The sequence below is a fragment of the Ochotona curzoniae genome, unplaced genomic scaffold, assembly GCF_017591425.1.
Source record: "Ochotona curzoniae isolate NIBS_2020 unplaced genomic scaffold, NIBS_Ocur_1.0 scaffold_4812, whole genome shotgun sequence".
In the NCBI taxonomy this organism is placed as follows: domain Eukaryota; kingdom Metazoa; phylum Chordata; class Mammalia; order Lagomorpha; family Ochotonidae; genus Ochotona; species Ochotona curzoniae.
The window spans coordinates 5,413,218-5,426,924 of NW_024467124.1; the positions used below are offsets into that span (position 1 = coordinate 5,413,218).

Sequence of the window (13,707 nt, forward strand, 5' to 3'; positions counted from 1 at the left end):
ATTTAAGGTCATAATACTGCTGCATGGCTACCCCTGAGTGGGTCATTTTCTTTGACTAGGTGATATCTAACATTCTATAGCTGTCACTTTACAGATCTTCATCACTCATCCAGATTCTGGGCACCTGGAACCTTTTCATCTTCACACATCCACGTTTCCTCAGATACTTCACATTGTGTGAAACTCGGTTCTAACTTCATCACAGGACCGGGAAGGGCCATCCTGATTCCACGAAGTGGGACAGCACTCATAACACAGATCATCTTGTACTAACAGCCATTCCATCTGTGACCAGCCTGGCTTGTTTTCACTAACAGCATATTAACCCGCTTCTTGTAAATGCCTGTGAAATTCATTGCAAAGCACATTCCATGGCTTAATCACAGGTTTACATATGTGTGTCAGTTGTACCTACCAAGCTTAGAAAAGTAAGAAAGAATTCAGTTGGTTCAGAGTGACAAAAATTAAATATGTGAAATGACAACATATTAAAATAACATTACTTAATATTACTTGCATTCACTTAGCATTCCATATTACCTTTTAACATTGCTTGTAATATGGACAAGAGTAGACGTGTTTCCTTGAAACTGGGAGGTGCAGATCTTTACTGTTGTAGTACTAGACCTATTTCTGTTGTAAACTCAGAATTTTTAATATTGTATCTCAGTTTATAATCTTTTAAAGAAAATTTTGTTGAATAATAGTGCTTATATCTGTCAAGAAATGTCTTAAGATTTGTTTTTCTTGTGTAAACTAAAGACCTATTTGGGTTCTGCAAATAGAAATGGTTCCTGTTCCGTCTGTGGTTTTTTTGCTATTGTTGTTGCTCTCGTTTCTTCTTTTTCCAGAATATGGAGACATCAAAATGTCCTCTGGTGTAAATTATGTGAATCGTATGCTTTTTTTATTTCATGCAAATTCAAGTGACTTCTGTAAAGCCAAGATTGTTTTGTTCTGTTTGTGGTCTTGATGTGTTTTCTACTTATTCTCTTACTTAAAAGCATTGTGCGCTTGTGTCCAGGCTTACCGCATTTCTGTTGTTATTTGAAAATTGTAGGGGGAGGAGTGTCTCCAGATGTGTGGCCTGAGCTGAGTGATGCGCCCGGTGGACTAACAGACTCCAGGGGGCTTGTGCATGAGGCCTCCTCACCAGCCTTTCAGAAAGATGCTTTACTCTCTAGCAAACTTAACAAACCTTCACCACCCAGTAGCTCCCACAACACGGGCCAAACAGAAGTGAGTAAAGTAAGTGAAACAGTTCAGGAAGAGCTGACCCCATCACCAGAGAAGGCAGCTCCTAAGGGGAAAAGTAAGTCTGAGCCCCTGAAAAAGAAGAAGGACCTAGGTGAGAGTCGACCAAGTCAAACCATCACATCTGTCTCCATCCTGTCCTCATCTCTCGTTGTCCAGATGCCATCTTTCATCTGTGTTTGCTCTCATCAATGTTGATTCTTGATCTTATGTGTTCTCAGCTCACCATGTGAAATACTTTAGCGTAATGACTTGGGAAAGGAATTGGGCATGGCTTTGGGGCTTAGTAACAGGACAATGCTTACAGTAATTTGGTCATAGAGCTTTTTGGATGCTGTTTGTCAGCAAGAGACACCTCTAGGCTCATATTACCAACAGAATTAGTAGGAAGGACCTAAAAGTTGAAGCCAGCATGTAATCCTTTGAGACATTCATGTTTCAGTACATGTTGCAGAGAGGTATTTCAAAAACAGGTAACATTGAGGCAGGGTCATAGTCGTTAACTTCTGTTGTTCTTCCTCAGGTTTTCAGATGATGAGCTACATTTAATTCAAATAACTGAAAAATCCCTGTCTGTTCTGATATAAAATCCACAATCCCAGAGACATTTCTTTTAAGCTGAGAATGATTCAATTAGGATACCAGATCTCTGTAGTATATGTATATACACACATATATATACACATAAATTTTCAATAGGTAACTGGATAAATTGGTACATTCAGAAAATGGAATATTATTCATTGCTAGAAAGAAATGAGCTATTAGCCATTTATATCATGCATCATATATATTTATCTGGCATAAGATGTTTTTCTTATCAAATAAAAAAATGAAATGACAAATGCATGGTAATAAATTCCCTTAAAACATTTTTATTTGTGGGCCCAATGGTTAAATCCTGACCTTGCAGGCACCGGGATTCTATATGGGTACCACCAGTTTATGCCCCGGCTGATCCACTTTCCATCTAGCTCTCTGCTTGTGGCTTGGAAAAGCAGTCGAGGACGGCCCAAAGCCTTGGGACCCGGCACCCGCGTGGGAGACCAGGAAGTGGCTCCAAGCTCCTGGCTTCGGATTGGCTCAGCTCTGGCCGTTGCGTCCATTTGGAGAGTGAAAGAACAGATCAAAGATCTTCCTCTCTGTCTCTCCTTCGCTCTATAAATCTGCCTTTCCGATAAAAATAAATTTTCTAAAAAGCTTTTTTTATTTGTATTTTTTAAAGGCAGAGAGTTAGAGACAGAAAAAAAAAAGAGATCTTTCATCCACTGAATCTCTCCCCAAATGCCACAATGAAGCAAGGAGCCAGGAGCTTCCTCCAGGTCTCCTACCTGGGTGGCAAGACCCCAAGTGTAGATTGTAGTTTAATTTGCTGTGCCACAGCACCAACCCATAGTGATAAATTTCTAATTGCCTTTGTTTCATGCCCTATCTCTACCTGACCTCAACTCTGAAACCACTTCTAATTTTTGCTGTTTTAATCACCCCTTCATCTCAGAATATTAGATGGTCATTTAAGTGTTCATGTTCAAACAGTATTCTGAAATTGCGCTCTTTTTGTTTGTAAGGAATAAGGGAGGTTGATGAGTGAAAATTGAAAAAATAAGGTAGATTATCTCCTATAATCCAAATAAAAACTCATAAAATTACTTTTAATGTTATTGCATGTTTAGGTGGATTTCTTTTCATCACCTCATTCTCCTCTTCATTGAAAACTATGTCCGTTTTTCATTGAAAAGTTGATCAGCAAATCCACAAAATGAAGGAAGATTTTTGAAGAGTCTTCAGATATTTTTTTTCTAACTAGGTAGTAACAGCCAGTGTCAATCATATAGTATTCTGCCCTGCAAAAATAGTATTCCAATGTCAGGTTAAAAATAATGCAGCAAAAGTATCATATACTAAGAGAAAGCCACAAGGCTAGTGCACCTGCTTTTTACAAGTGTTTTTGGAAGTTGTTATTAAGTTCAGATCCAGCATAAGCTGTCTCCTGCTAAAGGTAGAGCCTCGGAGCAGTAAAGTCTCCCCAAGGATGAGTGAGCCTGAAAAGTAAAATGCCAACCATTTGAAATGTATGGAGATTCTAAGTAAATGAATTCAAGCAGAAGCTGATGTACACAGTCCACTCTCCTCAGGGAGCAAATAAAAACAAAACCACGCAGGAAACAGAAACATGTCCCTTGGAAAAATATTTCCTATTGTGGAGAAAAAAGTCATTCTTTACAGCATATCATACCATCTGGCTGGGCTGATTCTTTTTATTTTTGGCATAATTACTGTGCTATTTTTACCTCATGTCCGTTTTTTCCTCTCATACACCAAGTCAGAGGCTAAGTAACTCAGCAGGCTCAAGTTGTAGTTTCATACCTCAGGATTTAGCGCTCTCATACATGGTACCAGTTAAGTAAATTTGATACATATGGAGTCATAAATATATTTCTGTGTTACTCATAAGCCATTCTTGTTGCAACAGCGGCACCCTCTCCGCCCCATGACATCACATGTCTTGAGAGTTTTCGTGATTCAATGGTTCTTGGATGGAAGCCACCAGATAAGGCTGGAGGAACAGAAATTACTGGCTATTATGTGAATTATCGTGAGGTAATTGGTGGGGTACCCGGAAAATGGAGAGAAGCCAACATCAAGGCTGTCAGCGATGAGGCATACAAGGTAAGCCTGTGGCTTCTGTCCTCCGTCTGAAACTGTGATCTCACACACACACACACCCAGCACCTGCTACAAGGATTCCTGCCATTTCTCCAGTGCCCTTTGTCTGCTGTATCATGAGTTTGTACAAAACAAACCTAGGTAAATGCAGTAGTTTAATCAACCAGGTAGCATTTATATATTCTGATTCATACATATAGAAATTTCTTAAAATATATACCATAAAGTGTATCGTTATTATGAAAATGAATGTCTCTTTCAAAATCTATGAAACATGTATATCCAGAATGCTGCTAGTTTCAAGAGTTCTGGCATCCAAAGAATTTGGGTTATTTAACTCTCAGTATCTAAATCGCAGAGGACAAAGGGATAAGGGCTTGATAACTATACTGTTTTCTAACAAGTGCCCCTTTTAGGGAGGAGGTGCTGTTGGCAAGGGAGAGGTGCTTCACATCTGTGATCCTCTGTAGGATGGCCTGCCTCAGGCACCTGACACTGTTGCCTTCACTCATGGTCCTGCCCCTTGCTGTCATTAACTAAGCCCGAGTGACCATCTCCCCGCACTCAAAGACCCTCTCGCGTGGAGGGTTCAGCACGGGGTGGGGCCAGGGGAGTCCAGCTTTCCCAGCTCAATGCCACATGTTTTTGACTTAATATTTATAAATTATGGAATATCATAAGCATAGTGATTGTACATTTTCACATCTATGTATGTAACAATAATTCAATAATTCATTTTTATTTCTGGATGGTATTTCATCATCTAACTGTATCCCCGTATACTCTTCCATCCATTATTGAGTGCTATTTGGATATTTTCACATAGGTTAGCTAGGAATATTTTTATACCCATGTGCTTGTTCATATATGAATTTCATTTCTGTAGATTATTCGCAGAGTATAATTCTGTGAATAAGAGTTTACCTTCCATTTTAGTAGATAATTCCATGTCATTTCCTGGGGAGTGTGAAAATAACTATTGCTTCACATTCTTGTCAACATTTGGGATATTCACACATCTTCAGTTTTGGCGATCTCAGTATCAAATGATTTTAAATATTTTTTCCTTTGTAAATGATTCATTTTGGTATTTTTCATGACATGCCTTCTAAGATTTTTACCCATTTTTTCTAAAGGCCTTCTTATTTATATATTATTAATATGAATACTGTATGACTGTAAATTGTGTTTATCTTCTACCACTTGGTGGCATGTTTTTCCTCTTTATTGAGATCACATTAATTTTAGTGTCCAATTAGTAATAGTCATGTGTACTAGCATTTCCTTTATCATTGATAATTTTGTGCTTTTTTGAAGAAATGCTTTCTTCATTCCAGGTCATGGAGAAACTATTCTAGATTATGTTCAAACCAGCTTTATAGCTTGCTCACTTAGATTTCAGTCATTAATTTATCTTTAGATTTTTGTGTAATGCTGTGAAGCAAGTCCTATCCCACATCCAGTGGAGATGTAGTTTTCCCAGCATCGCCTGTTGGTCCTTTCCCTGCTGTCCTGCTAGGCCATCTGTATAATAAACCAATTTCCTTATATGCACTGGACGATGCCTCTCTCTTCTGTTCCGCTGGTCTGTCTACTCTGGCTGCAAACCACTGTGATTCCGTTATGATGGCTTTACAGTAAGTGTAATAAACAAAGTTCTCCCAGCTGCTGCGTCTTCCAGAGATGCCACTGGCTGTTTGCACTCTGATAAAAATTGTAGAATTGCACTGCCAAGTTTTATCAAGAATAAAAACACACAAGGAAAAAAAAAAGCATAGACCAAAAAAAAAAGGAAAGAAACTAATGTCCATTGGAATTCTCATTGGAGTTACATTGAGTCTAGGAATAAAGAATGGTTGCTATTAAAAAAAAATATTGAGTGAGGAATAATTGATGTTTTTTAAAAACCTGAATCTTTTAATCAATTAATGTTATTTTTCTTAATTAAAATTTTTCTTTCAAGTTTCCTGACTCAATGCAGAGATCTATCATTTGTCTATTTATAGGCACTATATATTTTCAATGTTATCAATAGTATGTTTTATATGGGTTTTATTGCTGGTATAGAGAAATATTACTACATTTTTATATACCAATTTTAAATACTGTTGTTATATGTAGTTTTTTTGCTAAGTTTTCTTAACAGCTTTAATAAGTTATCTGTAAGTTTTTTTAGATTCCCTTGGTCACATCTATAGTCATTATGTAAATCATGATAGTTTACTTCTCCATTTCTAGCTTCTATATCTTTTACTTTATTTCCTTACCTTTCTTTGTGCCTAGAATCTTTTTGTTACACATAGTCAATAGAAGTGATGATATTGTTCATTCTAGCTTTCATCATTTCATCATGAACCATTAAGTGTGACAGGTGTTTTGTAGAAACTTATCATCAGTTAAGAAAAGTTTCCTTCTACTTCCAGGTTGTCTAGAGTTAATTAAAATTATCAGTTTTTTTTCCCCTGAGTTTTGAAATGATCACATGATTTTCCTTTGGAATTTAATGTGGTATATTCTAGTAACTATTAAATGTCAAAACAGATTACGTTCCCAGGAGAAATTCATACCTTGCTATACATTTGTTAAATTTGTTGCCAATTATCATTTAGAATTTTGGCTTTTATGTTTATGAATGAGATTATAATGAGTCTAGAATTAATTTGTACAGATTTCTGACAAGGAGAGTACAGGTGGAAAAAACTATGGGATAGCCTCACTTTATGAGATCTAATTTACCCACCACAAAATTTACATTTAAAATCTTGTGTTATTAATTTTGAATTAATGTTTTATGTGCATATAAAGTGTCTCTTAAATGCTAACAGTGTGTTTTGAAGTAATATCATATGTACTATTGTGTACATTTTTCTGTGTTTATGCCTCAGACTTAGGGGAAAGATTTTTCCATCTATGGTTGGACTTTTCAGGAAGATCTTTCCAGAAAATTCTTTGTCAACTAAAATATTACTATCCCATTCTCTGTCTTCTCTTCTCTGGAAACTCTAATTAAATGTTTATTTGATGTACTCAGTGTCTATTTCATGTCTGTTGATCTCTGTTTCCCATCATTGTGTTGTTTTGCATTGTGAGCTGTATAATGTCTGACTTTCTATCATTTGTAAGGTCTTCTTTTCTTTTCTTTCTTCTTTTCTTGCTGTTGAACACATCCAATACTTTTTCCTTGCTGTAGTTTTCATTTCTTGTAGGTCACATTTTATACATTTTATAGTTTGCTATCTCTTGAAAACTTAGCGCACTAATAATATATTGTACCATTTTTATTTTGCAAATACTTTGCATGTATTATTTCATTACGTATATTTAACCACAACTTAAATCTTTTTGAGGGATACGGGAAATACTAGCTCACTCAGAAAACAGAAGAAACATTGTAAGAATATAGAAATTTTAATTCCCATGTTAGAGTTCATTTAATTCCAAGTTGTACACTAATTAATTTCCACTGCTATACAATGAATTACTACAAATATTTTGACTTAAAGAAACATTTGTTCTATCACATATCCATTTATATCAGTTTATCTCAGGATTACACGGGCTGTGGACTGGGTGGCAGCTGGGCTATAATTCTCATCTGAGTTTGAGTTCCTCTGCCTGGACTCACTCAGGTTGTGGCAGAATTCAGTTCCCTGCAGCTCAGGGGCTGCTGCCCTTCTCCAAATGTGAATTTTGCTGGGAAGTTCACAACATGGCATCTACTTCTTCCACATCATCAAAATAATGTTTCTTTTCAGAAAAGGCCCAGCTCCATTTTGACAGTTCTTACCAGGAATGTTACTAATTAGCTAGAATAATTTCATTTTTGATGAACTGAAATTAACTGACTAGTGACCTTAATTATAATACCATTTCACTTTGGCATATCATGTAGCACAATTACAAGACTGATTTTCCAATACATTTACCATATTACACTGTAAGCAGTTTAGTTTCACTTACACTCAAGGAAGATATTATAAATTTTATAAATGATTATAAAAGAGACTATAAAATGATTCATTGAAGTTCCCCTCAGGGAATAGCCAACATAGGAGGTCAGCAAGTAAAATGTTTAAACAACTAGAATAAAACAAGGTCACCCTAGGTGTGTGCAACAGGGGATGTAGAAAGAATATTGAACAACCAGGAAAAACAAAGCTGAAACATTCACAATCTGTGATGTTGTCAATGTTGTAGATCAGTGACTTGAAGGAAAACATGGTGTACCAATTCCAAGTGGCAGCCATGAACATTGCTGGCTTGGGAGCACCCTCCGCAGTGAGCGAATGCTTCAAATGTGAAGAGTGGACCATTGCCGTTCCAGGTAAGCCATGAAAGCCCTTCCAACCTTGAAACCCTAGAGTTAGTCACAAAGCACTCACAACTCGGAACTGCACTGCAGTGCTACACAGACACTCTTTAAGGATTTGAATCCTCTTGGCCCCTTGTGTTCACCTGAAATACTTTAACGATAATATTAGACAATAATAATAACAGCTTAAAATAGTATAAGTCCCTGATGCTTGTATTCCAACTAAATCTTACAGCCTCCATCGTTCACCCTCTGGTTGAAGTGAGATTGAGAGAAACACACAATTTGAGTGCCAGGAGACCACACTGGTCTTTGCCTTAACTTTTTCAAGGCCAATAAAGCGCATCCAAAACTGTTTTCTGTATCCCTTCATTCTCATGCATTCTCTCTCTAGACCTGAGTCCAGCTTCTCTGCTCTTGCCTCTCTCTACTAACTGTCCATTCTTTTCTGTCTCTCTTCCCGTATTCCCCAAATTCCACATCTCAAAAAGATTCTGGAACCTGGATGGCAAATAATCTCCTTCAGAGGTTGTCATATTAATTACTCTTATAGAGGTATGAAACCGATTTTTTAAATGGGATTCAAACAAATTTACCAAGCTACTAGGATTCAAGCTAGCAACGTTAATCTGTGGTACTGACTTCAGAGACTGAAACAATTTAAGTGTCACAGGATGAGTAAATTCTTCTACTTGGGTTTATTATCAAACTTTTGAATTTATGATTTATTTTATTTGTTTTGAAAAACACAGAGGAAGAGACAGAAAGATCTTTGATCTGCTGGTTCATTCCCCAGATGGCTACAATGGCCATGATGGGCTGAGCTGGGACAGAGCTGATAGTCCAGAGCATCTTCCAGGTCTCTCTTGTGAGTGTAGAGGTCCAAGTGCTTGGGTCAACCTCTGCTGATTTCCCAGGCCATTAGCAGGATACTGGATCAGAAGTAGAGCAGCCAGGACTAAAACCAGCACCAGTATGGGATGCTGGCACTGTAGGCAGAGGCTTAACTCACTATAGCACAAAACTCCTAAACTTTTAAAATATATATCTTTAATTATTTATTTGAAAATCAGAGAGAGAGAAACAGATTGAATATTTTCCATCCATTGGATCACTCCCCCAGATGATTGCAAGCAGCCAGGGCTGAGCCAGATGGAACCAGGAAGTTTATTCAGGTCTCCCACAGCGTAGCAAGTATCCAAGCATTTGGATCTTTCACTGCTTTCCTAGGCACATGAGCAGTGAGCTGGATCACAAGTGGATCAGCTGGGACTTGAACCAGCATTAATATGGGATGCTGGCCTTGCAGGCAGCAACTTTATCTGATACTGCACAACGCCATCCCCCTACCAACATTTGTAACAAGCGGCATAGCACCATCATTGGCCATTTTAGAGCCCAGTGCCACCCCCTTCCTGTACCTGAAACCTTTGAACAACCTTCATGTCATCATCATCTAGTGAGTGACCATTTGCATCACTTTTCTCCAAAGTATGACTAGAAAAGTTATAAAAGAAATTTAAAAGAAGTTCAAGTGCTCATTTCAGGACAGAGGCAAACACAGTCTTCTTTTGTACCTTCCTGAAGCCAGTTAGTATTTCTTAAGTTCTGCCACCCACGTAAAAGTAGATCTGTTTACAAATTCTTGGAATTCCTGAAGCAAGTTAAATGCAAATGGCCATAGACTAAGACATTCTGAACTGGCCTGAATAAAATATTTCAATAAAAAATGATGTTGTAGATGAAGAAGGTTACAGGGAGGGTGAGAGAACCCAAGGGACAGACCTCCACCCACCCTACCATCTGTCTCCTCTGTCTCCTCTTCGACTTAGTGAGCAGTGTTGCACAAGACATAACCCAAGGAAGTTCCTGTGGGAGAGAGCAGTGAGGATAGCTTGTCATCCATTCATTTCATAGTTAAGGAAACGGAGACCAAGTTCAAGGAAGGTCACAAGATAACAAGTGGCAGAATCTGTCTGGAAATCAAGTCTTCCTGTTCCAGACTGAAGGTGCTAGAAAACAACAGAAACGAATCCCTCCTCTGTGAAGTAGGGTCAGGGTTTGAAAGATTCTGCAAGGTCATGGTCATAAAAGCTCTTTGCAATGAGGTATCTCATGTCAGTGAAAAACATCCTGTTAGAAAACTAGGATGGCACAGGTATTTGTAACTGTTAAACCCAGGTAAAGAGCCAGACAAATATTGAAGTACAAATTGCAAAATGCCAGAGCATGGCATCCTATCATCTGTGTTTGTAATTGGCTCTCAGGCCACTGAGAGTCATGTGGAGCAATTTTGATTGGTTAGCCAGAAATCAATTGTTATTTCAAAAATAACAAGGCAAAAAAAAAGTGGGGCGGGGGGGGGGGGAGATAAAACCATGGCTGTATCATCTGCAGAGCAGTTGGAGATTAAGTGAAGATACAGACTATCATTGCATCCTCCCAAGAATGCAAGGAGCTTACCTATCTTCATATGCCATCACAGGGAACTGCTTTCTTCAGGCTATTTGAGATTAAAGGAAATGTTTAGTTTATCACTGAAAAATAATCTGAAATAATTTGCTACTAAAACTTTGTGGCTTGAGGGCAACCCTAAGTTTAGGGGCTGAGGTAGGTAGAGCGGTTAGGGAAAGATCACAAAAGGAATCACAAAATTCCTATTTTCATGTATATATCCAGCATCAGTTCCAATTAAAGACTTTAAGTATGATTGTACATTGACTCTTTTTCTGCATCACGGTTTCTGTCAGGACCACCACATAGCCTCAAGTACAGCGAAGTGAGGAAAACCTCCCTGGTTCTACAGTGGAAGCCTCCAGTCTACTCGGGGCGGACTCCAGTCACTGGCTACTTTGTGGACCTGAAGGAAACCAATGCCAAGGAAGACCAGTGGCGAGGACTCAATAAGGCAGCGATTACGAACACATACCTCAAGGTAAGGTGTTTCCAGAGGCTGTGCTCATGATCAGAATGTCAGAGTTAGCAGGATAAAACCGGAGACCGAGACCTCTGATCCTCATCTGGCTTGTATGTAACACGCTCCTGTAGCGTGGGGGAAAGCTTCTGATGCTTGGAACATTTGCTTACATTGTGCCGGAATTCCCCTGCTGAGTTTTAAGAAGCATTCACCAGCTTTCTCATGATCTTAGCTTAGCCACCTCACAGTTCTATTACTTGAAGTCTTAAAACAATAATGCTTGGGCCAGCACCTTTGTACCATGTGGCACTATAATACCCACATCCCATTTGGGTGCTAGTTCACATCCTGGCTGCTTCACTTCTGATCCAGCAGCCTGCTAATGCACCTGGGAAAGCAGCAAAGAATGGCTCAAGTGCTTGGGCCCTGCAGTCACGTAGGACAATTGGATGAGACTCCTGGCCGCTTATGTCAGCCTGGCCCAGCCCTGGCTGTTGCAACCATTTGGAAGGTGAGCTAGTGGACAGAAGATCTCTCTGTCTCACTGTCTCTTCCACACTGTAGCTCTGCCTTTCAAATAAATAAATAAATCTTTTTTTTTTTTTTAATGCTGTTTATTATGCCTGCCTCTGGCTCTGTTGGAAGGTGGCTTGCATTGAAGGTGCTGGTTGTACAGAGTTGACACCAGGAAACCTGTATCCGATTGCTGGGCTTTGAGTCAGGCCCTGCCTCTCTTGAGCTGTTCCTTCCTGTTTGTGCTCACATAAGCGCTTGTTCTCAATGCTTGACCTTCTCCTCACCTTTATCCATGGTATTGCCTTCCAGAAGCCTCTAGAATGTGCTAACAGAGCCAGTTACTAACTCTATTTTCCAAACCCTGCTGGGCTATGGCCACTGAATCTTATTTGTATTAAACAGAAGCATCAGAAAAAATAAAATTTTTTAACATTTTTTGTTAACAGTAGCACCTGGAGAACCTGAAGCCTCAGTAGGGCCTCAGAGACTGTGGGGAACATGGTTCTGTTGGTTAGTACCTTGAACAAAGTATGACCTCACTAGTTCAGAAAGCTGCACACTGCATTCACACAACCCTTTCTTTCAGCAGAAAAGGCTATTCCTATAGGGCAGGTCTTAGAGGATATTCAGATTATACCCCGCCTATCAGATCTTTCCCACTGGTCTGCTATCCTAATTGAAATACCTACTGTTTGTCAGCCATTCTGTGGGGTTAAGGCTTTATAGTTCCTGCAATGTAAGTATCTCCTCTAGGAGATGAACTCAGTCTAGTATGTGCCAGTCTCCCCTCCACCTACCTTACAAAGCTCTGAGGAAATAAGAAAGGAACTCTTTGTGTGGAAGGTAAAAGGTCAGGGAAGAACTGGAGCCCAGGATACCATCTGGGTGTTCAGATGAGTCAGGAAGCCTCTAGACTAAAACAAACAAAAACAAAAAAAAAAACCCTGCCTTAGGATGGTGTAACATAAAGGTCAGAAACTCTCATGGCCAAACATTTCTAGATCCTCAACCTGCCCAGCACAGGATACCAAGCGCCTGAACTTGGACCTAACTCAGGTGAAGCAAGACAAAGATAAGAAGCCATGCAAAAGCAACGACAGTCCAGAAAAAAAATGAACAGTAAGAAAAACAAACAAACAAACAAAAACAGAGTTTAACCTATTGAAGAATGGCGAATGTTATTTCATTCATCTGCGTGTCATATAGTACCTGTGAAAGAAAACTAATAAAGGCAGATTTTGAAGAGACTGAGGTTGAGTGTGTGTGTCATAAACCTGGAGGTGAACTTCTACAAGGAAATGACCTTATGGTTTATGAACAGTTTTCATATATTTTTATTTGAAAGGCAGAGTTACAGAGAGAGAGGGAGAGATAGAGGGGTTTTTCATTCACTAGTTCACTCAATTCCCAGATGCCTGAGACAGCCGGAACTAGGCCAGTCTGAAGCCAAGAGTTTCGTCCAGGTTTCTCAGGAGGATTCAGGGACCGGAGCCCTTGGACCATCCTCTGCTGCTTTCCCAGGCAATCGCAGGGAGCTGGATAGGATATGGAGCAGTTGGGACTGGAATTGGTGCCCATATGGGATGCTAGCACTACAGGCAGAAGCTTAACATGCTACACAACCATGCTGGCCCCTGTTTACGAGCAGTTTTTAAAGTAAAAATAGAATTTTTGCTTTTCTGAATGTAAAATTAACACCTACTCTTGATGAAAAATTCAAACAAGGCATAAAGTAAAATGCCTGCTAGTTTCCATAGGCAGTTTGACACATATTCATTCTTTTAGGTGTTTTCTGTTTAAAAAGAAGTCAATCCTATTATAGGCCAGAAATTTATGAATTAAAAAGTGCAGTCTAATAAACCCAGTGAAAACATGAGAGAGAGCTCCAAGAATAGGATAATTTAACTTTTTTGCAAATGCAACATAGTGGGACAGTTTCTGTGGAAGCCCCAACACTCATTCCAACTTTTTTTTTTTTTGTGCAGATGATAATACTCGGGCATCTTTTTCTTTTTTAAGATTTATTTATTTTCATTGGAAA

At 38.9% G+C, this 13,707-nt stretch overlaps 1 protein-coding gene across 1 annotated transcript in view; it reads left to right on the forward strand.

Annotated features, from left to right (window-relative positions):
- Positions 1 to 13,707, forward strand: part of MYOM1 (myomesin 1) — a 123,737-nt gene that overhangs the window by 68,382 nt on the left and 41,648 nt on the right. Inside the window, exons 18-21 of the mRNA XM_040970565.1 lie at positions 1,061 to 1,348; positions 3,728 to 3,924; positions 8,119 to 8,245; positions 10,984 to 11,168. Of these exons, the coding sequence (XP_040826499.1) occupies positions 1,061 to 1,348; positions 3,728 to 3,924; positions 8,119 to 8,245; positions 10,984 to 11,168 (797 nt within the window). The remainder of the gene's footprint in view (positions 1 to 1,060; positions 1,349 to 3,727; positions 3,925 to 8,118; positions 8,246 to 10,983; positions 11,169 to 13,707) is intronic.